Source organism: Filicampus tigris, chromosome 15 (genome assembly GCF_054856515.1).
Source record: "Filicampus tigris isolate MCC_2025a chromosome 15, RoL_Ftig_1.0, whole genome shotgun sequence".
NCBI lineage: Eukaryota > Metazoa > Chordata > Actinopteri > Syngnathiformes > Syngnathidae > Filicampus > Filicampus tigris.
The window spans coordinates 15,991,140-16,013,978 of NC_141231.1; the positions used below are offsets into that span (position 1 = coordinate 15,991,140).

General features: G+C 42.0%; 1 protein-coding gene across 20 annotated transcripts in view; it reads left to right on the top strand.

Moving 5' to 3' along the window:
- ank1b (ankyrin 1, erythrocytic b) overlaps positions 1-22,839 on the top strand; it is a 58,886-nt gene that overhangs the window by 16,018 nt on the left and 20,029 nt on the right. For 5 of the 20 annotated variants that reach the window (XR_015089909.1, XM_086054233.1, XM_086054230.1 and 2 more), the window contains exons 1-33: positions 3,018-3,343; positions 4,655-4,756; positions 6,584-6,682; positions 6,910-7,008; positions 7,078-7,176; positions 7,353-7,538; positions 8,237-8,335; positions 8,425-8,523; positions 8,764-8,862; positions 9,075-9,272; positions 10,066-10,164; positions 10,289-10,387; positions 10,474-10,572; positions 10,652-10,849; positions 11,000-11,098; positions 11,238-11,336; positions 12,473-12,670; positions 12,814-12,912; positions 13,086-13,184; positions 13,300-13,398; positions 14,004-14,096; positions 14,199-14,271; positions 15,020-15,040; positions 16,118-16,241; positions 16,610-16,673; positions 17,432-17,544; positions 18,334-18,558; positions 18,876-19,030; positions 19,251-19,462; positions 20,369-20,573; positions 20,737-20,833; positions 21,574-21,802; positions 22,393-22,521. Coding sequence is in view for 19 of the 20 variants with exons in the window: in XM_086054233.1 (XP_085910359.1) it covers positions 3,089-3,343; positions 4,655-4,756; positions 6,584-6,682; positions 6,910-7,008; positions 7,078-7,176; positions 7,353-7,538; positions 8,237-8,335; positions 8,425-8,523; positions 8,764-8,862; positions 9,075-9,272; positions 10,066-10,164; positions 10,289-10,387; positions 10,474-10,572; positions 10,652-10,849; positions 11,000-11,098; positions 11,238-11,336; positions 12,473-12,670; positions 12,814-12,912; positions 13,086-13,184; positions 13,300-13,398; positions 14,004-14,096; positions 14,199-14,271; positions 15,020-15,040; positions 16,118-16,241; positions 16,610-16,673; positions 17,432-17,544; positions 18,334-18,558; positions 18,876-19,030; positions 19,251-19,462; positions 20,369-20,573; positions 20,737-20,833; positions 21,574-21,802; positions 22,393-22,521 (4,263 nt within the window). In the remaining variant the exon portion in view is untranslated. Of the gene's footprint in view, positions 1-3,014; positions 3,344-4,654; positions 4,757-6,583; positions 6,683-6,909; positions 7,009-7,077; positions 7,177-7,352; positions 7,539-8,236; positions 8,336-8,424; positions 8,524-8,763; positions 8,863-9,074; positions 9,273-10,065; positions 10,165-10,288; positions 10,388-10,473; positions 10,573-10,651; positions 10,850-10,999; positions 11,099-11,237; positions 11,337-12,472; positions 12,671-12,813; positions 12,913-13,085; positions 13,185-13,299; positions 13,399-14,003; positions 14,097-14,198; positions 14,272-15,019; positions 15,041-16,117; positions 16,242-16,609; positions 16,674-17,431; positions 17,545-18,333; positions 18,559-18,875; positions 19,031-19,250; positions 19,463-20,368; positions 20,574-20,736; positions 20,834-21,573; positions 21,803-22,392; positions 22,522-22,839 lie in introns of those variants that run through there. The other 15 variants (XM_086054224.1, XM_086054225.1, XM_086054229.1 and 12 more) reach the window with 5 other exon arrangements.

Genomic DNA, 22,839 nt, shown 5'->3' on the forward strand with positions numbered 1-22,839 from the left:
AGAAATATGGACATGATGTGTGGCTGAGTGACTGAGGACGCGTTTGTGTGTTCGCATCCACGCTGGCTCGCCAGCTAGTACCCAGTGCCGAGGAATAAGGGGACAAATCCAAAATGCTGCCTTGGATGCAGTTTGAACCAACATTTCTTGCAAAGTGCTGTATGATTAAAAATAAGATTCTGACTTAAAAAAAAAAAATCAAAAGGGAGGCTAATGAATGATGCAGTTAAAAGAAACATGTAAGAGCATCGCACGTCACTGCAAAAACAAAAGATGCAAGAACTCGACGAACATAAGTTTCTATATTTGGCCTTCTTCATTTTTATTAAGTGCAAAAACCTCATTAAAGGGAAGTCAACCCAAACATATTTTTTCAAGAATATATTCTATGCGCCTGCCACTAGTTGAAACAAGGCAATATGATGAATATGAAATATGAGTGAAGCAGCAAAATCCACCCCTTTTTAGCCATCTCAGGGGGCGGCCATTTTGTCACTTCTGTCGACTGATAATGACATCGCAGACCATTTAGGGCTCGGATAACGACCAATCACCGCTCACCTGTTTTCTGAAGCTGAAAACGTTATCTGGGCCCCGAGGGTGTGTGATGTCATTTTCAGTCGACAGGAGTGACAAAATGGCCGCCCCCAGAGATAGCTAAAAGCGAGTGGATTTTGCTGCTTAACTCATATTTCATATTAAATCATATTGCCTTGATTCTGAGAAATGTTTCAAAAGGTCAAAGGAAAAAGCATCATGTTAAGAGAGGGTCTTGTAAAGAGTGCTGACAGCTCCAGGTATGTGCCGATGTCACGTATTAGAACTGCTCCACATCCAAAACTGCACGGCATTTAAGGCTTTTTTTTTCCCCCCCCAAATTTTATGAGCTTAAAGGATTTCAGGATTTGAGGTTTCACTGTACCAATGATCATGTTTTATGCGACCTCAAACTGTCATGCATGTCGTGTTAACATTAACTCGTGCGTGTTTGGGAGGTTACATGCGCCTTTGATGATTGTGACATTGCTGCTTGATTTGAATCCCGAAATCGGCCTTCAAATTCATATAAAGGGTGGGGATGCATGATAAAGTCAGGAAAAAGCACGCTTTGATCGTAATGGCTTGCTGAAGCAGTGGCCTGACACAGGCTATAAATATTTCAGATGCTCCGCTTTAGCGCAGGCGACGAAGAGACAACAGGAAGATCCTCGTTTTGATCCGTCTCATCATTGTTTCGCCGGCAATGAGAAATTTGGCACTCTGCAAAATAGATTCCGCTGAAGAAATGGCTCGCTTATTAAAATATGGAGATATTTCACAGGCATTAAGTAGACTTGATAGTGCAAATATGACACGAGTAGAATTTTTTCACTCTGGATCTCGTTTTTAATCTTGTTGTAATCTGTTCCATTACCGGCGCATCGGCGATCTTTGCCACATTTGATCAAAGAGTCTCGTCAACAAAAGAGGCACCGTGCTAAAATATGCATGAACTGCACGATGAAGTCTTCAACTCTTATTGTTCTTGTGGTTTAAATTGTGTACACATGCATCGTCTGGCTAATTTGTGAGTTCTATGTCCATGTAAACGTTGGTGCTGAAGCCCTAGTTAGGTTTTTAAAATCAAGAGCATGTTTGGGTTTCCGCGTGCGTTTACATGGCTTTCAAAAAGCCGCCAATATTTGGGTTTTAGAATGGTTTATTGTAGTCTTCGTATGACTATAACTGGCTAGTACCAAAGTCAGGAGTAGGCCCGTGCAATTACTCAAAATTCAATTACAATTACGATTATTACACTACACGATTATAAAATCGGCCCAATCGTAAAAAAACGATTATTAATATGCATTTATATCCAACGCGCTATGTTTGTTTACACAAGGAAATCATAGTTTCATTTAAAAAAAATTATCAATTTTGTTTGGTCCAAAAGGAACTCATATAATTATAGCGTTCCAAAGAAATTTGTCTATATTTGTTTTTTTTTTACATTGGAACATTTTCTTGTTTAGAGTAAATGATCGTTTGAATAATCCTGATTTCAATTATTACCCAAATAATGGTGATGAATAACTTTTTTTTCAAAATGGAGCAGCCCTAGTCTGGAGTGCGACTACTTCGGCATCCAACCCTTTAAAACTGGAGCAGCTGCCACTCTGTGGAGCCCAGGTATTGATTTTTAATTCTCAGCGCAGTGACTTCATCTCGACATCGATCTGTACTACTTTCCTGGATGGAAATGTATAGTCGGGAGTCTCAGGACATTCAGTTTGTGAATGAATGTGGCCATTGTTCCTCTTGTGTTAGGATGGAGTTTGTAAAGCAATTTCGTCTGCATGTAACCTGCAGTTTGACGATTCCGGTATTATGACGAGTTTGTTTCCATATCCTTGCGCTTAACATCTGCTTTATGTTGTTTCGTGGTTTTTAACGCAGGATGCCCTTCCTTACGCAACCCACCCGAAAACTTGTGCGTACAATACGGTATATCGTCGCTGTCCTGTCAAAAACACTTATCTCCATTTTTTTTCAATTTTCTTATTTTTACTTAAATGGTGTTCCGCGTTACAGACATCACATTAATGTGGAAATTCAAAAATGTTCAAAAATGGGATAGAAGTGTTTTTCACAGGACCGCGACGATATAATATTGTTTAGCTTACTATGTATTTATAGTTTGGCTGGTGCATCAGCTGTGTCGTTTTCGGATCACGAGTTACAAAAAGCACTGTGAAGTTGCTGATCCTCATCAGAATTCTTGATCATGTCATACTGTGAGCTTGCAACATTTTGGAATATCCTGATCTTCTGCCGTCCTCGCCTGGGTTTCCTCCGCCTCAGATGTTGCCGAAAAGCAACACCGGCTTTGTCGCGACGTGCTCTCACTTCACCACAAATGAGATGACGCGCATCCCGCTCGTGTGATTTAGTCAGGAGACTTGAAATTTCGAATTTTGAAGGTGCAAGAACCTAATCAGATTACATACCGGGAACGATAACAGGGTGTTTGTTGAACACGCTTCAATTGGAGTAGCGCATGGAAAGGAGGGAGGAGCAAATGATCTTATTCGATTGAAGATGCAATCTCATGGCACGCGTTTTCCGCTCCTGGCGCTTTGGAGATAAGAGACGCGAGAGAGAAGTTCAGTCTAATCAAAGCCCTCGGAATCAACAGCTCAAAGTGACACATAATGATGCTGCTGAAAGGAGCGTCGGGAAGGGTGGAGAATATGGAGCGCTGCGCAGTATTTTCACTCCAGGCCATCGGAGGCCTCTCATCGCGAAGAATCCCTCCGTCGTTTGTCATCCCATTGTCCTCGATTCAAAGTGGTCATGGATTCAGGTGTGTTTGGAGTGAAATTTTGGCTCAAGTGCATTGGCACAGTGTATTTGTGATATGTTGACTTTGTGCAGTTGGTAGTCTGGTGGAACCTCAAAAGTGGAAAACTATATAGTCTGTGATTTACGGTTGCCATGTCGTTAAGAGTTTCCAAACACATTTCCCATATAATATAAACTGAATTCGTTAAAATTGTGAAAGCTTTATTAACTCCACTGCAGTGTTTTAAGTAGAATTTTTACACTCTTCAGTGTTCCACAAAAGTACAGTGGAAGCTCAGGTTTTTGTGTGTGTGTGTGTGTGTAATTAATCTGTTCTAAAGAGTCTGACTAAAACCAAAATGTACAAAGGCCGAAGCATTACTTCCCACAGGAAATCATTTAAAGCAACACTGGGCAAGTATTTGACCTTAATCATTTTTTTTCACAACTCTTTTGATGAAACATTGACTTACAACTGGGACTTTTGTCATGCCCTAAGGGGGTCTGTATCAGTTTTACTACCACTAAGCAACTTTGAGGAGGAAGGGAGTAACCCTGGCACACACAAAAAAAAAATACAAATGTCCTGAATTGCTTTACAGCACACGTCACTTCCTCCTTCCATTTTCAGTCGATTCAAACGTCGACGCACTATTGCTGGTGTCATGGCAGAAGCTCCAAAACAAACAAAAACAAACAAAAGTATTGTTTGAGCAAAATTAAATTCATTACCTCATCGCTATTCACCTTTCACGCAGCCACTGGAAATAGAAATGTAATACAGTCCAACTTGCAGGATTTCACGCCACTACGCGCTGGCGTGCATGGGAAAATGTGGTTGACTTTGTCAAAACAAAAAATAAATTGTATCTAGAATAACTATAGTTTAAAAGACAGAAAACAATTAGAACTAAGTCTACAATGGGACTATGTTCTTTATCCTCTGTGAAGAACAACTACTATTACTGAGCAATTATGATGTCTTTATGTTTATCCATTTCTGTTTTATACTGCCCCCAGGTGGCCATGGTGCATACAACTGAAGTACCGGCACAAGGTCCATTGAAAGGAAGCAGAATATTTGCCAAAATACGTTTAATTTCTTTACATTCAATTTAATTGCCCCCGCTGTAAGCTTTTATAAATTGCAATATTATAGAGGGTTTTTTTTTTGACACAATACAAACTTTTTTGTGTGTGGGCATAAATTAATGGCATTTCCATGATTCCAAAGAACACAGTATATGTTTGTTTTTGTTTTTTTAGTGATCAGAAAGTTTTGCGATTGTATATTTGTTGCCTTGTTTCCAACAGTCTCTGTCTTCCTTTCTAGGCTGATGCAGCCACCAGCTTTCTGCGCGCCGCTCGTTCAGGCAACCTGGACAAAGCTCTGGATCACATCAAGAATGGAATTGACATCAATATAGCCAATCAAGTAAGCGTATGAAAAAACTTTGGGAGAACTTGAACATGCTCGGTAAAAAATAGGACCTAAAACTCGAGTTCAATATGTAACGGCATAATGAAGGGCTTCAAAGGTCAGAGTGTTTTGATGCCTGATATAAGGGCCAATCTGCAATCAGCCACCTGACTTGCAAAAGTGCACTTGAAGTCTGAGCCAACAAGCAAAAAAGTGGAATTAACTCATCCCAGGTGGGAAAACGCTCGGCATCAACATCGGATATGAGACGGTTTTAGGTTTGAAGACCAGCGCTATAAAATGTGGACGAAGGAGTAAATGCAAATAGATAAGCTGGTTTCGGGGCTTCTTGAGCTGTTTCATAACACGTTGGAAAGTGCGAGGATTTCCCGCAGTAACGAGGTCACGATTATGAAACGCCCTGAATGAAAACACTGAAGAATCCGTTTTATTCTACGGAGGACAAACCTTTACCTTTACTTTAAGTCTTTAGTGGATCATTTAATTTGGAACGCATAATGTCACTGCATCGTGAGAGTGAAGTCTGTGTGCAGTGTCCTCGCCGGGACGAATAAAAAAAAAAAAAAAAGACAAAGAGAATGAAAAATTCAAGACTTCTGGATACTTCACCTTTGTGTAAAGTGGTGTACATAAATGATTCAGTATTTCGCATTAACATCCTTTCAATCTTCTGCCTTTTAAGTTTTTCCTCTTTTCGCCTTGTTGCGTCATCGGAACGCAACAAACGCAAGTAATTGAATGTGTGCGAAATGAGTATGTGTGTGAAAATAATGTGGAGACTCAGGTTGATCTTTGCGAGTTTGGAAGAAAGACAGAGACAGTTGGGCAGACTCCAAAGACTGCAAAGGCTGCTCGCTCATTACTATCGCCGGACTGTGCATTTTGTCGGAACGGAGCAATTGTGGGTTTATCGTCTATTTTTAGAAAGGCGGTCGGTAACTAGATGAGGTAGGTGCTGCGCAGAAATCAGATCTGTTGCGGCGTTTGAAGCCAACGGGTGTGGAAATTAGGACTGAGAGTTCACACACGCTGATCTGCAGCTTTTAAAACGCACCTCAAGTTTGAAGCCTTAGATCTGTAAACATCCCGTTAAAGGGGCAGTCAACGCAAACGTTTTTTTTTTTTTTTTCAAGAATATGTTCGATGCAAGCCTACTAGTTGAAACAAGGCAGTCTGATAAATATTTTTAGTTTGCGGAATAAGTGTTAATCCACTCGTTTTTAGCCATCTCTGGGGGGGCGGCCATTTTGTCTTCTGTCAACTGAAAATGACATCACAACTGCTCACAACGACCAATCACGGCTCAGATTCAGAAAATAGGTCAGCCGCGATTGGTCGTTGTGAGCAGTTGTGATGTCATTTTCAGTCGACTGAAGACAAAATGGCCGCCCCCAGAGATGGCTAAAAACGAGTGCATTTAGCTGCTTGATTTATATTCCCCAAACACAAAATGAATCCGAATGCCGTGTTTCAACTAGTGGGCCTGCTGGGAACATATTCTTGGAAAAAAAAAATGTTTGGTTTGACTTTAAATCTTTGTTTTCCAGCCGGCCGTCGGATTTAGGCGGATAAAAGTTGGGTAGAAGAACGTATTAGTGCAGCAACTTCCAAGAGCACCGCTGATTAATTCATTAGGTTGCCATAAGAGATGTATGACTTCAGAGTAATGTGGTCTGTGATTATATTAATCCTGATTATTAACAAGATTAATACAAGTGCGCACATTTTGCAAGACAGATAGTCCTTTCAAGGGAATACATTTTTAATACTGTTGCTCTTCCGAGATGAAATCCTTCTTTTTTTTTTTCCCCTCCCCCAAAGAACGGCCTCAATGGGTTACATCTGGCCTCCAAAGAGGGTCACGTGAAAATGGTCCTGGAGCTCCTCCACTCGGGCATCGAACTGGAAGCCACCACCAAGGTACAGTCCATACTTGTTGCGCACTGAAGAAACACGAGATTCGATGGAAGACGCCGTGAGCTGTCGTAAAGCGCCGGCGCGTCGCGAAAGAGGCGAAGTGCCCAATAAGACTTCTCACGTGTGGGAAGTTGCCTTTGTTAAGTTTAACACGGAGACCCGACCATGTCTCCGCAACTCGGTTCTGTTTTGTGTGCATGTATGATTATTGTAGCCTGTACCTTTTACAGAAAGGCAACACTGCTCTCCACATCGCGGCGCTGGCAGGCCAAGAGAAAGTGGTGGCTGAGCTCGTCAATTATGGGGCCAACGTGAACGCCCAGTCACACGTGAGTCGCCAATGTCATGATCAAAACAGGCCGATCATTATATCGACCGTAACCGTGTGTCTCATACAGAAAGGGTTCAGTCCTCTCTACATGGCAGCGCAGGAAAACCACCTGGACGTGGTGAAGTTTCTGCTTGAGAACGGCGCCAATCAGAGTCTCCCCACCGAGGTAGGTGTGAGTGTGCTCACGCGCCTGCGCGTGTTCCAGATTAGAGCACAACCAACTGATCTTTACTGTAGTCCGCCTCTAGTGCCAAACTACAGAATACCCGATTGGTCCCCTCATTCGCAATGTATTCCGCCCTTTGCGTCTTTGCCCATCCTACTTTGCTTTCCTGCCATCAGGACGGCTTCACCCCACTGGCGGTGGCCCTGCAGCAGGGCCATGAAAACGTCGTGGCGCTGCTCATCAACTATGGCACCAAAGGCAAGGTCCGCCTCCCCGCACTTCACATTGCCGCCCGAAACGACGACACGCGCACCGCCGCTGTGCTGCTGCAGAACGACCCGAATCCTGATGTTCTCAGCAAGGTGAACACTCCCAGACGGCGTCGTGTTTTGGGAACAGCGGTCACCCTTCCAAGCAGCTGTTGGCCAAGCAACACTGACTGACGAGACAAAAGTAAACGTTTTTGGGGAGGGATCCGACTTAGTATTTGAGCTAAAGAACATCGGTCAAAAACTGACTTCAGTCAAATGTGTGGCAGTTTGACGATCTGGGCCTGCTTTGCTCCTTCAGGGCCTGGACAACACGTTGTTGTTAACGGAGCAATGAATTCCTATCGTAAATGCTTGATTTCACTTATTGCTGCCACGGGTGGCACAACCAGTCATTCGATTCAGGGGTCAATTCGTTTTTCAAATAGGTTTGACTTTTTTCCCCTTTTTACTCATTCACTGCCGGCAATTTTCAGACTCTTTTACCCTAACGTTTGATCAAATTTGAAAAAAAATCGAAATAAATTCCTGGGCTTGAATGGCTGGACTGTGAAAAGACAAATAAATGCGTCAATGGCAGTGAATGAGTTCAAAATAAAATCATGGATTGGCTTGGGTTGTCTTTGCGAGATGTTAAATTTGGTCCGGTGGTCCGAACCATTTAAGTGAGATAAATACGCAAACACATCAAAAATCTCTCGAAAATGAATACTTTTTCAGAGCACTGGGTCCCCTTTCTGTTTACCGTTTTCTCCACCGCACACACACCTGTTATGTCCTTTTCTATCTAGACTGGTTTCACCCCTCTTCACATCGCAGCCCACTATGAGAATATGAGCGTAGCCCAGCTGCTGCTTAACAGAGGAGCCAACGTAAACTTCACCCCGAAGGTCAGCCAAGCAAAGATACAACTTACTTTTATGGAATGTTTGGTTATTACTTTGTGTAAATGACTCCCTGCTCATCTCCTTTTCACTAGAATGGCATCACACCACTTCATATCGCCTCCAGGAGGGGCAATATGATGATGGTCCGACTCCTGCTGGACAGAGGGGCCCAGATAGATGCCAAAACGAAGGTTTTTATTTTTTTATTTATTTATTTTTTTAGTTCAGCTGCTACTTCCTGTTGCGTTTGTCGCGCAGGTCTGGCATTTTATCACCGATGCCTGCATATTATTTTCCAAGCATTTATTAGCCCCATCTGTCGCCCCCGCCCCCCCGCTGAGTTGCTTTTTCTACTGAGTACTTTTTATCCATTTATGCCCACAATGCCCCTTTTTTTTTTTTTTTTTTTTTTTTTGCTTGTGTGCGCGCAGGATGAATTGACTCCGCTTCACTGTGCAGCTAGAAATGGACACGTTCGCATCATTGAGATCCTGCTGGAACACGGTGCTCCCATCCAAGCTAAAACAAAGGTACCCTTTTATGAGATACTGTATATTAGGCCCGCCGCGAGAGTCTTTCATCGGGTGCTGCAAGTTTCCCACACCGGCGAGCCTTTTGATATCATCTGAGTGAATTCGGCGTTTACTCAACTAACGATGTTTCCGGCATACGTTCGCCTCATCAAAATCTAACCTAGCAATCAATTGCCCTTTCTCACCCTACTTTTTTCCTCTCGTCACAGAATGGCCTGTCCCCCATTCACATGGCAGCTCAGGGGGATCACATGGACTGCGTGAGACAGCTACTCCAATACAACGCAGAGATCGACGACATCACACTGGACCATTTGACCCCTCTTCATGTAGCAGCCCACTGTGGTCACCATCGCATGGCCAAGGTTCTTCTGGACAAGGGGGCCAAAGCCAATGCTCGAGCTCTGGTAATGTTGTTTGTTTATTCGTTTTTTTTTTGTTTTTTTTCCTCCAGATTTTTTAGTTCATTATGCTCAAAAAGGTGATGCTTGAAGAAAATGTAGACTCTTTTAGTTACAATGTGACAGCACGCTATAAGGAAGCTACATCACATGCAAGCATTAATTCAGAATGTAAGCTTTTCGTGAAGTTGACGAGGCTTTAACGAAATATCGCCAGAGGTGTCAAATCCAGGTGCAGAAAGTAAAAACCCTGTCACAGTTTGGCTTTAGCCACAGGTGCTTCTAGTCAACCGGGCAGGTAAACGAGTAGAAGCACCTGTGGCCAAAGCCACACTGTGACAGGGTTTTTACTTTCTGCACCTGGATTTGACCCTTTTGAATTTCTCTGCTCATTTGACGAATTAAAAAAAAAAAAACGAATACTAAATTATTGTATTTTGTCGGACTATATGTCACATAACTCGCACCTGTAAAAAATGTGTCGTGAAGAAGAAAAAAACGTACCGGTTTAAAAGTCGCCCCGGAGTATAAGTGGCATTTTCTGGGTACATTTATTTTCCCCAAAAATGATACCAAGAACAGTAGAGCTTGGTCTCCCTAATCGTGGGTGCGTTTGGAAACATGCTCCGAGCGGGCACTGCTTCCTTTTTCTACAGTTTTGAAGCAAGGAAAGTATTCTCTCTTCACTGGGAGAAAAAAAAAAAGAAAAAAAAAAGAAACTTCAAATCTGGTATTCTAACTTACTAGATGTCCAGATTTCATGTTTTATGTTGCTGTGGATTTTTTTCCCCATCTCCAGAATGGCTTCACACCGCTCCATATTGCATGCAAGAAGAATCACATGCGCTCAATGGACTTGCTGCTCAAGCACTCTGCTTCCTTAGAAGCCGTCACAGAGGTGAGCCGTTGTTCTCGATTCCGTGTCGTTTAGGATTTCCCTCTGTGATACGTGAACAAATTCACACTGTGTACTTGAATTTCCACGTTGACCCATATTTCTATTTCCGTCCCTATTTGTGCAGTCTGGCCTCACTCCCCTCCATGTAGCAGCTTTCATGGGTCACTTGAACATCGTGAAGAACCTGCTCCAGAGAGGGGCTTCACCTAATGCTTCCAATGTGGTAAGCGCCTCCCTCGTACCAACTGCGCAAGTCCTCAGCCGAGCGTGCCGCAGTGTCATTTCAACGACTATACTGTATGTATCCAGAAGGTGGAGACCCCCCTCCACATGGCCTCCAGAGCAGGACACTGTGAAGTCGCCCAGTTTCTGCTGCAGAACTCAGCCCAAGTGGATGCCAGGGCAAAGGTGCGCATAGTCTCGTTTTGATCTGTGCATTCATAAACAAAGATGTCTTTTCCCGTGTCCCTTTGTTGTCCGTTACCAGGACGACCAGACCCCCCTTCACTGTGCAGCCCGTATGGGACACAAGGAGCTGGTCAAGCTGCTTCTTGAACACAAGGCCAACCCTGACTCATCCACCACGGCAGGGCACACTCCCTTGCACATCGCTGCGCGGGAAGGACACATTCACACCATTCGCATCTTGTTAGATGCTGGAGCGCAGCAGACCAAAATGACCAAGGTGAAGGTTGAAACTGCACCAAATAAGCAGGCATTTCTTAAAATAAAAAAATGGAATTTTAGACAAATGCCTTATTATGTCTTATTTGAACAGATTATTTGTTGTAAGAGCGGTATTTTTGAATTTTCTGGTTGGTTTTGACTTGAGCAGAAAGGCTTCACCCCCCTCCACGTGGCCTCTAAATACGGAAAGGTAGACGTAGCAGAGCTCCTTCTCGAAAGAGGCGCCAATCCCAATGCGGCCGGCAAGGTGAGGCGACATTAGCATTAGCATTAGCATATTATTGTAGTATGGGTCTCATAGATGCGTGTTTCTCTGTATGTATGTTTGTGTCTTTTTTTGTTTATTTTAATTTTTTTATGTGTTCGCATATGTGCGTATTCCACAGAATGGTCTGACACCCCTTCATGTGGCGGTTCACCACAACAACTTGGATGTTGTCAAACTCCTGGTCAGCAAGGGTGGATCGGCACACAGTACCGCCCGAGTAAGACGCAGGAAGACAAACACAGTGACACACACACACACACAGTGTGGACAAAAGTATTTGGACATGGCTATTACATATACGGTACATTATTTGTTGCCGCTTTGCAACTGTTCTTGCGTTTTTGCGTCAAAGGAGGTTTTGTGTCGAATGCTTCCGAAGAACTTTTATGAGGTCAGATATCTTGAGTGTCTGTTGTCTACACCAAACTCCTCATATAATGGAGGTTGGTTTGTGCACTGCGAAAACGTTATGCTGCAACAGCAAAGAGTGTTTCCAAAAGTGTATTATTTATTTATTATTATTTATTAAATTATCCAAGATGCCTGTGTGGCCAAAGGCCACTTTGTTCTTCCCGTGTTTACATTGCCAAGAGTCCTGTAATAATATTTGCATATGTCGTATTCCTGTAACTTTTTTTTTTCCCAACAAAACTTTTTTTTTTCCTCCTATGGTTCGAGTCAAATTGCTCTGTGTTAAAGTTTAAAAGTCTATTAAAGAAAGGAAGAAAAAAGTAGGATGGCCTTGTTTTTATTCTTTTTATTATAGTCAACAGTGACGCAAAGTGCTAAAAGCTTGGCAAAAATACCTTATTTAAACACAAAATGGTATCCAACTCAATTTTATTAATTTTTCTTTTCCACTCTAAAAAAACATTTTCGAAATTTAAAAAAAAACATGTTCTGATGGCGCACATGCAGCAGGTCACATTGACTCATGAAGATTTTTGCTATCCCAAAGAAACAAACAACAGGGCGGGGTTCTTAAAAATGTCATCAAAATAATTAACCGTAAAATTTGCATTAGCAATAATAAAAATCCGCTACATAATTCTTTTTTTTTTTTTTTTTTTAACCTCATGATAAAATGGCATCCGTCAGTTTTGAAAAGCAAATGTGGCCTGTATGCCCAAGCACTTGCTCGTCCTCGGTCTAGATCAACACCCAATTAGTTAAAGAATCGATTAACTACTGGCAACAGATGTCTAAATCATTTTGCCACACAGTAGGTGAAAGATGCTGTAATCGACATAGTAGGAAATTCATTATCCTCTACAGACGTGACATCATTTGCGTTTCGGTATCTCACAGCTCACCAGCGAGCTCCTGTCTTCGTGTCCTCGTGTCTCTTTGCAGAACGGTTACACCCCACTACATATAGCAGCCAAGCAGAACCAGATGGAAGTGGCCAGTTGCCTGCTTCAGAATGGGGCATCGCCCAATGCCGAGTCCCTCCAAGGCATCACGCCCCTCCACTTGGCCTCACAAGAAGGACGCCCCGACATTGTGGCACTACTCATCTCCAAGCAAGCCAACGTGAATCTCGGAAACAAGGTAGCGTTCTAATTCGTATTGCAAGTTGAATGAACTAATGTTCGTTGGATAAAATGACCCGCAGATGCCTCGTATATGAAGTCACACCTCTTCAAAAAGTTGTCGTATGGACTTTGAAATTCTTTCCATCTTTTTGTCCGCAGAATGGATTGACCCCTCTCCATCTGGTGGCACAAGAGGGCCACGTGGGCATTGCTGACATGCTGGTCAAACAGGGAGCGTCTGTTTATGCTGCTTCACGGGTAAACCAACTGCTCCCACCAGTTGACAAAAAAAAAAACGAATCACTGACTGAAACGGGTTTGAGTCGAAATACTGTAAACGAACATTTAGCTAATTCAGGGCTTATGTACAGCACGGGCTTCCTGTTATTGTGTTTTTATTGTATTGACTGTATCTCCCGTGTTTGTTTCAGATGGGCTACACACCCCTTCACGTGGCCTGCCACTATGGTAACATCAAAATGGTCAAGTTCCTACTGCAGCAGCAGGCACATGTGAATAGCAAAACACGGGTAAATTCCACCTATGTGTGACTTCTGCTCCAGTAATTGTAGAAAGCTTATCAAAATTTTGCAGACGTGTAAAACAAAAAAGAGGAAATGCGTTCTCTTTTTCCCCCCCCTGCAGATGGGCTACACCCCTTTGCACCAAGCAGCTCAGCAGGGTCACACTGATATTGTCACCCTGCTGTTGAAAAACGGAGCCCAGCCCAATGAGATTACGTCGGTGAGCCTACCATAAGGGTCCAGTCACTCATTTGAGAAATATTTATGACCTGTTAGGAGTCAGCCCTGTTAGATGGCATCGAAATGGCTCATGCACCTATTATCGTATACGGATTAGCTCAACGCACAGATGCTAGTTGACTTGCGCTTTGTATGGTGCAACTGCTGTCATACGATCTCTTTTTGTAACAAATGTCACAAGGTTGAAATATAATCTACCACTAAACATTTGAACTGATAGAATTCGACTTTTTGATCAAAAGTGACAAGTATGCGGAAAGCTAGCCTGACAATGTCTTACTCGTGGCTAGCATGAGAAGCTAACCTTGCTGTTTAAGTCACGTTTTAGTCACAAAAGGCTGGTCCATATTGCCTCTGCGTGAGAGCACAAACACAATATAGGAACTAGAAACCTACCAAAGTAAAACAAAAGTTGGTGGTTCATACTGACTTCTTAATTTAACTTTGATCCCATTAAATGTGAAGCATTATAGGAACAAATCACTGACACTGAAATCCCTGAAATTATGCCATATGATGAAGTCATTAAATCATAGCTGTGCATGTTTTAATCTGTATTGATTATTTTTGCCTGCCTCAACACAGAATGGCACATCTCCACTGGGCATCGCAAAGCGTCTTGGTTACATCTCTGTCATCGACGTGCTTAAACTGGTGACTGAGGAATCCGTCTCTGCGGTGAGCCACCATTTCATGTGGTTCGCGCGGAGGCCAAAATTGAAACCGTGACCTCTCACCTTCCATCGCGGTGGTGTTTGCATTTGTATCCTCTCTTCACAGATCACAACCGAAAAGCATCGGATGAGTTTTCCTGAGACGGTGGACGAGATTTTGGACGTCTCCGAGGATGAAGGTTGGTTGCGATGATGATGGAAAACATGCCGTGCAGGATTGATCGTCCATTTTCAGAAAAAACGCTGATATGGAGATATGAACGACTTACACGGGATATTAAAAGTCTGCACACGCCTGTTCAAATGCCAGGTTTTTCCGATGTCAAAAAATGAAACCAAGATAAATCCTTTCAAAACGTTTTTCAGCTTTTATGTGACCTATAACTTGTAAAACACAAATCGGGGAAAACTATAATTTTTTTTCAAGAAGGCAAGTAAAAATAAACAACTGAGAAAATGTGGTTGCGCAAGTGCGCACAGGCCCTTTTAAGTGGGGATGTAGCTGTGTTACGAATGAACCAATCGGTCACTATTTCAAGTTCTCTGATAAACTGCAAATACATTTCAGATGTTTTAGTAGGATTTGGCGGACAGTTGTTTCACCATCTAGTAGAAGCATGAAGGTTTTGTGCTAACACTGACTGCTATTTTGAACTGTTCATAATTCCCTCCAGCTTGTCTAAGGCCCGTTTCAGATGAAGAAAAACAGGCCCAAAGCACGAGATTTTAACTTCGGGATTTATGCGTCACAAGTCTTTAGAAGTGATTGATCTTACTCACAATTTTTTATACGATAAAAAAAATCTGGCACTTTAACAGGGTTGTCTATAGTTTTTCAATCCGCTGCATATTTTACTCGATCCAGTGAATGAACTTATAACTTCCCTTTCCTTTTTTTTTTTTTTTTTTTTTTTTTTTTTTTTGTAGGGGTTGCCCAGCTAACGTTAGGTAGGACTGTGTGTGTCTCTGCTTTGTCCGTTCCGGTGGCTCGTGAACCATGTGGCTTCATCGCAGTCGCACACTCATTTTCTCTGTGCATCACTTCTTGTCTTTCTGATCAGTTCCTCCGACTCAACTTCAGCCATGTTTGTTCCGCTCTATTTTTATTCCCTCACCCTTTATCTCTTGCTTCGAGATTTATTTAGAAAGAAAAGTGTCCTGTTTTCCATCAGCATGTGGTCACAGCACTTTCCTTATACGAGCGTTTGACACACTTCTATTCAGGGGCCCATTAACATGACACGGCCTGTAGTTTCCTTCCAAATCAGCTGTTTGCTAATTGCAGTCCGTGTCAATGACAGCCGAATTGATCAACCGGCTAATTCAACGTATGCTGACACATTTCCTGAAAACAACATGCACTGTTGTTGTTTATGCTGTCGTCTTTCTGCTCGAAGGAATCTCCAAAATGTAAATGTGTTATGGTCATCACGCTTCATTTTTAAATGTCTTATGTATTATTATGTTTTTTTAATAGCGCTCTTCTCTTTGAAATAATTTTCTTTGTCTCTGTTCCCGAGCAGCTCATAGCAATCTTGATCTTTGGTTTCCTGTTCTATAATTTCCGTCTCATACCTCTTTAATAACAGCTTTTTTTTCTCTCCTACACAGAAACAACCATCACCACATGTGATTGTGTCTTTATTGAGCATGATTTAAGCAAAAAAAAAAAAAAAAAAAAACAGTATCACCAGGTGCCTTGTTGTTTGCCGTCCATGCTGGTTGTTGTTTATTTTACTCACTGCTTAGACGTAAAATGTCTTTTTTTTGTGGCCTTTTTTTCCCTTGTGTTAGCAATAGAGCAAGTGACACTATTTTGATGTTAGTGGAGAAGTCAACCACATTTCAAGACATTGTCACTTCGCATTGGTGGAAAATGTTTCAAGACAGTGTCAATTATAGAATGGACTCTATTTCTTTATTATGTTGTTGTTCGTCTGTCTTGATTGTTTCTATTCTTTGTTTTCTCCTACTTGCCTTTAAAAATAATAACGGACATACTGTTTCAAAACTACTTTTCGACAGGCGATGAGTTGCTTGGAATGGACGGGGCGCGCTATTTGAAGCTTGATGACTTCAAGGATCAAGACGATGACTTCCTGTCCCCAAAGAAGACACTTAGAGATTTTGAAGGTGGTGTGGGGACCACGTAAGTCTATTGTGTTTTTTGTTTTTTTTTTCATATTAATCCTCCTTAGTAACTATTTAGACTTTGATGTATAGAGCACTTCTAGAATACATTGTTTCAGTAATCAGCATGGTTACCAAATTAGAAATTGATTTTTATCGCCGAATGCAAACACATTAAAATGCCTTTGTACATATTATAATATTGACATACCTACATAAAGTAATCATAGGGGACAGAGAATGGAAAATAAAAACAGACTCAGCCCACTGTTGTTCTCAGTTGTTCAATTTACTACAACAAATATGCAACAAAAAGCCATTTGCCAAGAAATTGTCTACTCAAGTTGAGTTAATTAGTTAACTTTGTCATCATTTTCTCTCCCACAGGCCCTACTCTCCCGCCATTCCCAGGATCCCTTGTGTGTCGCCAGAAACTGTTCTTCTAGATCAGGTATGTCGAACACTGCTTAAAGGGAAGTCAACCCAGACATTTTTTTTTTCAAGAATATGTTCTATGCAAGCCCACAAGTTGAAACAAGGCATTCTGATAAATATTGCATTTGTGGAATAAGAGTCAGTCCACCCGTTTTTAGCCATCCCCAGCTGACCTGTTTTCTGAAGCTGAGCCGTGATTGGTCATTACCTGAACCCTGAGCGGTTGTGATGTCATTTTCAGTCGACAGAAGTGACAAAATGGCCGCCCCCCGAGATGGCTAAAAAGGGGTGGATTTTGCTGCTCAACTCATATTCCACTCACGCAATATTAATCAGATTGCCGTGTTTCAACTAGTGGGTCTGCTGGGAGCCTATTCTTGAAAAAAATATGTTTGGGTTGATTTCCACTTTTAAGTGTGGTACTCACATACAAATTTTTTTTTTTTTTAATTAATATTCATAGCGATTTTGAACATTTGAAAGAAGTGTCTGCTTACTGCTCTTTTAGTGTGTGGGACATGGCCAAAGAGCATACCACACACATAACTATATCTCCATCCACTGTTGGAAGTCTCCGGATCAAGCCTGTTTTGTGACAGGCAGCTCGGTGCCGCAGGGCATAGTGAGCAGGTTTACCATTTATGACTGTTTTTTTGATTTTGGTAAATTTCTTATTTAGGGCACTTGAATTCCCTTATCGTGCTTGCGCTCCTTCCATACGTTTATATTCTACTCTCTCGTCCTCTCTGTGTGTCTGTCTCTCTCACCACACAGCACACCCCCATTCCACTGCCAAAGGAGTATGACGAAGACTCTCTCATCCCGAGCAGTCCTGCTACAGAAACTTCCGATAATGTCAGCCCTGTTGCCAGCCCCATTCACACTGGGTGAGATTATTTATCAGTTTCAACCGTCATAATCCTCAAACCGGAACTCTAGTGTAACAGTAACGCTTTAACTTTGTTAGCTGTCATACAGGTCAAAAGTTCATACGACGTATGACATCCTGATGTATTGCTACTCTATAGTATGTACGTATATATCTTCTTTAGTGTATGCACAGCACCATGAGTCAGCATTGGTAGTAAATGTGATTCTTAAATAGGGAGAACAAAGATGCGCAGACGCTCGCGAGATGAAACTAAAACACACGCGCACACCACTGGATCCCTTGATTGTGTCTCTTATAGGACAACTCACGTTTAAAAATAATAATAATAATAACAAAAATGTTTCTTTTTTTTTTTTTTTTTAACGAATTTCCAAAAATTCTTCAAAAAATGCTGATAAACATTCAATATGCGTTTTCCATGAGAAATGGGGAGGAAAAAAAGGGAATATCCAAAATATTGAAAAAAAATCTGTTTATATGCAAATCCGCAGGTTCTGAACTGCGAATATGCAATCACCACTAAAAGGCAGACATGACTTGTTGGTTTCTTGTTTCTGTTTTCAGTTTTGTGCCATCCTTGAATGGTAATGCGAGAGAGCTAATGCTAGCTGGATGAAATGACTCGATTGGTGTCTCAATCACTTTCCAGAAAACAAAACAACCGCAATTTCAATGCCTTTAATGAGCATTCCTGCACCAATGTGTTTTTTTGTTTTTTTCCCCCGCTGTTTTATTGCATGGAGAGGAAATGGTGCAGTAATTGTGTAAACCCGCCCACTGACAGCTTCCTGGTTAGCTTCATGGTCGACGCCCGTGGAGGCTCCATGCGAGGCAGCAGACATCACGGCCTGCGAGTGATCATCCCTCCTCGGACCTGCGCCGCGCCCACACGCATCACCTGCCGCCTGGTCAAACCCCAGAAGTTGACCACGCCCCCTCCACTAGTGGAGGGCGAGGGGCTCGCCAGCCGTATAATCTCGCTGGGTCCATCCAGCATGCAGTTCCTGGGGTGAGTCAATCCACCTCACTGTTTGGTTTGCGAAATTTCTGCATTTGACTTTTTTTTTGTCTTTTTGCGAGTCGAATGTGAATAGCGTATGATGTAAAATAAGAAATCCCATTATCGGTTCTAATCCGATCATGCAAATTGAAAGTCAGTACTGTAATTTCTGAAGTACATTGGGAGAGTCAGGACAAAAAAAGGCCTCAAGCTCAAAATGAAAAAAAAATAGTTTGATCGAAAAGTACACTTACGAAATGTAAATGTCTTTTTTTTTATGACTATGATGGTAATAATGATGATACGTTATTATTCTTAATTCACAGGCCCGTTATAGTGGAGATCCCACACTTTGCCTCACTGGCTCGAGGGGACCGTGAGCTTGTGGTCCTCCGTAGTGAGAACGGCTCGGTCTGGAAAGAACACCGGAATCGCTATGGCGACGAAGTGCTGGAAACCATTCTGAATGGCATGGATGAAGGTGAGCGAGATGGAAACCCGCCCACGAAACACTTCAAGATGACTCCGTCTTAGATTTATGGTGTTAAAATATAAAACAAGGACATTGAGAGAGAATAGTTTTATGAGTGCACTTCTTTGGAGTCAATTATGCACCATTAACTTTCTTTCTAACCTTCTATCACAATCCCACCCCCCATTCATCCACTCTTACTTGCCCGCCCCTTTTTATATATCCGTAGACCTGGAAAGTCAAGAGGAGTTGGAAAAGAAGAGGATTCGTCGGATCATCTCCACTGACTTCCCCCTGTACTTTGCCGTGGTCTCCCGCATTCAGCAAGAGAGCGATCTGATCGGTCCAGAGGGCGGGCGGCTGAGCAGTAAACTGGTGCCCCATGTTGAGGCCATCTTTCCAGAGACAGCTGTAACCAAAAGAGTGAGACTGGGACTGCAGGTAAGTCGTGAGTTGCTAAATGAGACGACTTGACCTCCGTGACGGAAACATTGCGCTGCATCTCAATGCATTCGTGGGAAATGTCCTTTCTTGCATTTGCTCAATTAAAAAATTTAATAAATTAAAATGGAAGTCATGTACAGCGTCGTATTTTGTCCCTACACACAGAGCAGCATATTTCATCCCTTGATTTCCACATTCTTTTTGATGATTATCGTAGACACTTACAGCTGACGAAAACCCCAAATTCACCTTTCATCTCTATTTTATAAGAAACATCAAAAATATTTTCATTCATAAATTACAGCGGAATTGGCCTTCTGAATCATATTTTCTCGTGTGTCTAATGATGACTGTCCAATATAATTGTTTCATTTTCGAACCAGTGAAATAAATGTGTAATTTTTTTCTTTTATTGAGATGCACTTGTGTTGTGATATATGACGGCGTGTGTTTCTGTCATTTGACTGTACATTTTTTTTCTCATTGTTTGTCACATTACTGATATCATTTGAGGCAATGGCATGTGTCTGAAATTGGCTTTGCTTTATGCTGCTTTCTGTTTATGTTTTTTTTTTTTTTTCTTTTATCCAGCCATTCTTCACTCCTCAGTTCCCCCGATTTAAGTTGTGAGCCACACTGACCGAGCTGATGCACTGATCTGAGTTGGGTCAGATATGACTTATAAGTTGGTTGCATGTGTGAGTATGGCGGGGTCCTGATGTTAAAGTTAAAAAGCACATTTTGCTTTCTGTTTTGTGCTTATTCTTTCTATTTCCCTAGTATTACCTCTCCGTAATTATTTTTTTAAATGTTTTTGTGCACAGTATTTCCAATGACCTGCACGTCTTCTGTTCAACAGTCTTTATTCCGCCTTTTTATCGGCTTGTCCTCTCACCCTCTCAGGCCCAGCCCATCCCCGATGAGTTGCTGACTCGACAACTCGGCAACCAGGCGACCTTCAGCCCCGTGGTCACCATCGAACCACGCAGGCGCAAGTTTCACCGTCCAATCGGGCTGCGTATTCCGCTTCCACCGTCCTGGCGGGAGAGCCCTCGTGACGCCGGCGAGGGTGACACCACCAGCCTGCGCCTCCTTTGCAGTGTCATTGGTAGTTGACCATTTTTTTTTTTTTATTAGGGATGACATTGGGACGACTCAGCCTTTCTTACCTTGAGAAATGTGTCGTAAAAAAAAAAAAAAAAAAAAAGTGCCGTAAAGGGGTGAAGAGGTTAACAGGGCATGAATGACGACGTGTGATTGTCGTGTCTCAGGTGGGACAGCACCTGCTCAGTGGGAGGACATCACCGGAACAACCAAGCTGATGTATGCAAACAGCTGTGCCAATTTTACAACTAACGTCTCTGCAAGGTGTGAGCTCATTCGTCATAATCACGTCATGTAATCAGAGCGGGAGGTTCTCAAAATTTGGGGTCCAGGGTCTCCTCCAAAGACAGTGTCATAATCCTAATGACAATTAGACTTCACCATGCGTGATGGAAAATTAAAGTTGAGTCGGGAAATAAAGTAATAATTGCAATATAAAAAAAAATGACTTTTGAGAAAAAAGTGTTGTAATGTTACAAAAATAGTCATGTTTTTTCCACCTAAAAAAAAAATCTAATCTTTACACGAATAAAGAAGTACACTGGTAAAAATGACAAGTAGTAATCTTGCAAGAAACGCATTTTTTTTCCCAAGATAAAGTTGAACTATATTAAAATTCAAAAAAAAAAATTTAAAAACACAACTTCATTTCCGGAATGTTACACCTTTTAAAAAACTAGGCTTTTATTCCAGTAACAGGTATCCATTTGGTTCTTTAAAAACAAATTGACTATTTACACAGGGATGTCAGTATCATGATATTCCACAATTAAATCTAACCGTTTTATTAATCCAAAAATAAAGAGGCGAGGAAATTGATTGTCCCATGTCAAAGTTTTTCTTTTAAAAATAACATATATCGATATATAATTTATGTGTATATTACCTTACAGACCCCCACGAGCCCCAGACCCAAGTTTGCAAACCCCTGAGGCGACACAGCCTCCCCCGTTTTATAAAATCCGTGGCTGCAATCTCTTTTCCTTCCTTTGTCTTTACCACAGATTCTGGCTAGCAGATTGTCCCCGCACAGCAGAGGCTGTGACCTTCGCCAACCTTTTGTACCGGGAACTGATGGCCGTGCCTTATATGGCAAAGTTTGTTATCTTTGCAAAGATGAACGAGGCGCGGGAAGGACGCCTGCGTTGTTACTGCATGACCGATGACAAGATGGACAAGACGCTGGAGTTGCACGAAAACTTCACCGAAGTGGCACGGAGCCGAGACATTGAGGTCAGCACTGAGGAAAAAAAAAAAAAAAAGATTCTTTAGTACCACAGTGGAACCTTAATAGCATGTGCATACATTGTAATTTAGTCCTAAATAGTTTGTTGTCACTGGCTGACAAATGCAGTTAAAATAATTTGATAGTATTCCAGTAGTATTGTTGATTTTCACAGTGAAGTCGAAAGACTACTACCTAAAACATGGCAAGCACTTGAAATGTGCTTGGGTTTTTGTTGTGTTTACCGTGGGGCAGGGCTAGCATGTCCATATATGCCGCTGGTTGCTAAGCAACAGAACAGGTAGTAGCCTGGCGCCTTTTCCTGCTCGGCATAATCTAGTTAAAACGGAAAGCCCTGCCTTTGCCCATAATAATGAGGAGGAGGAGACATGGTACACCGAGGCATGTGGCAACGCTCTATTTTATTTTAGGCTAACATTTCTGTTGTTTAAAAATGCTAAAATCACACATTCCCACATTTCTGTTTTTTTCTTTTTTTCAAACTTTAATTTCTTGGTTGATTGATTTTTGGACGTCATCTCTCATTTTCCATTTTGCTTTTACTTTAAATTTTTTTTTTTTTTTTTTTTTATATAAGCTGATGGAGGGTATGCCGCTGCATCTGGAATGTTCCGGGAACCTGGTGCCAATCAGGAAAGCCACACAGCAGCCTCGCACCTTCAGCTTCCAGGCCTTCAGAGATAACCGGCTGCCTGTTTCTGTCAAGGTCTGCGACTCTAAAGGCACTTATATCACCACCGCGTTGTGTTCATGTTGTCGTGTGTGTCGTGTATTCACTTGTGCTCACTGAATCAAATCTCCTGCTGAGCCCCTGCTGACCCTCCCAAAAGCCTCCTCTGGTGTTTTTGTCTCTGTTTGCTGTCACATCTTTGGGATATTGTGTTCAAAAGGAGCACAGTACAATGCTGCTCTCACAAGCCCAGCCGTGTGCGTGCGTGCATCTAAAAAAAAAAAAACAATTAAAAAATAATAATCAAGACAGACTTTTAAGCTTGTTTGATAATGATGAGATGCTGTGCCCCAA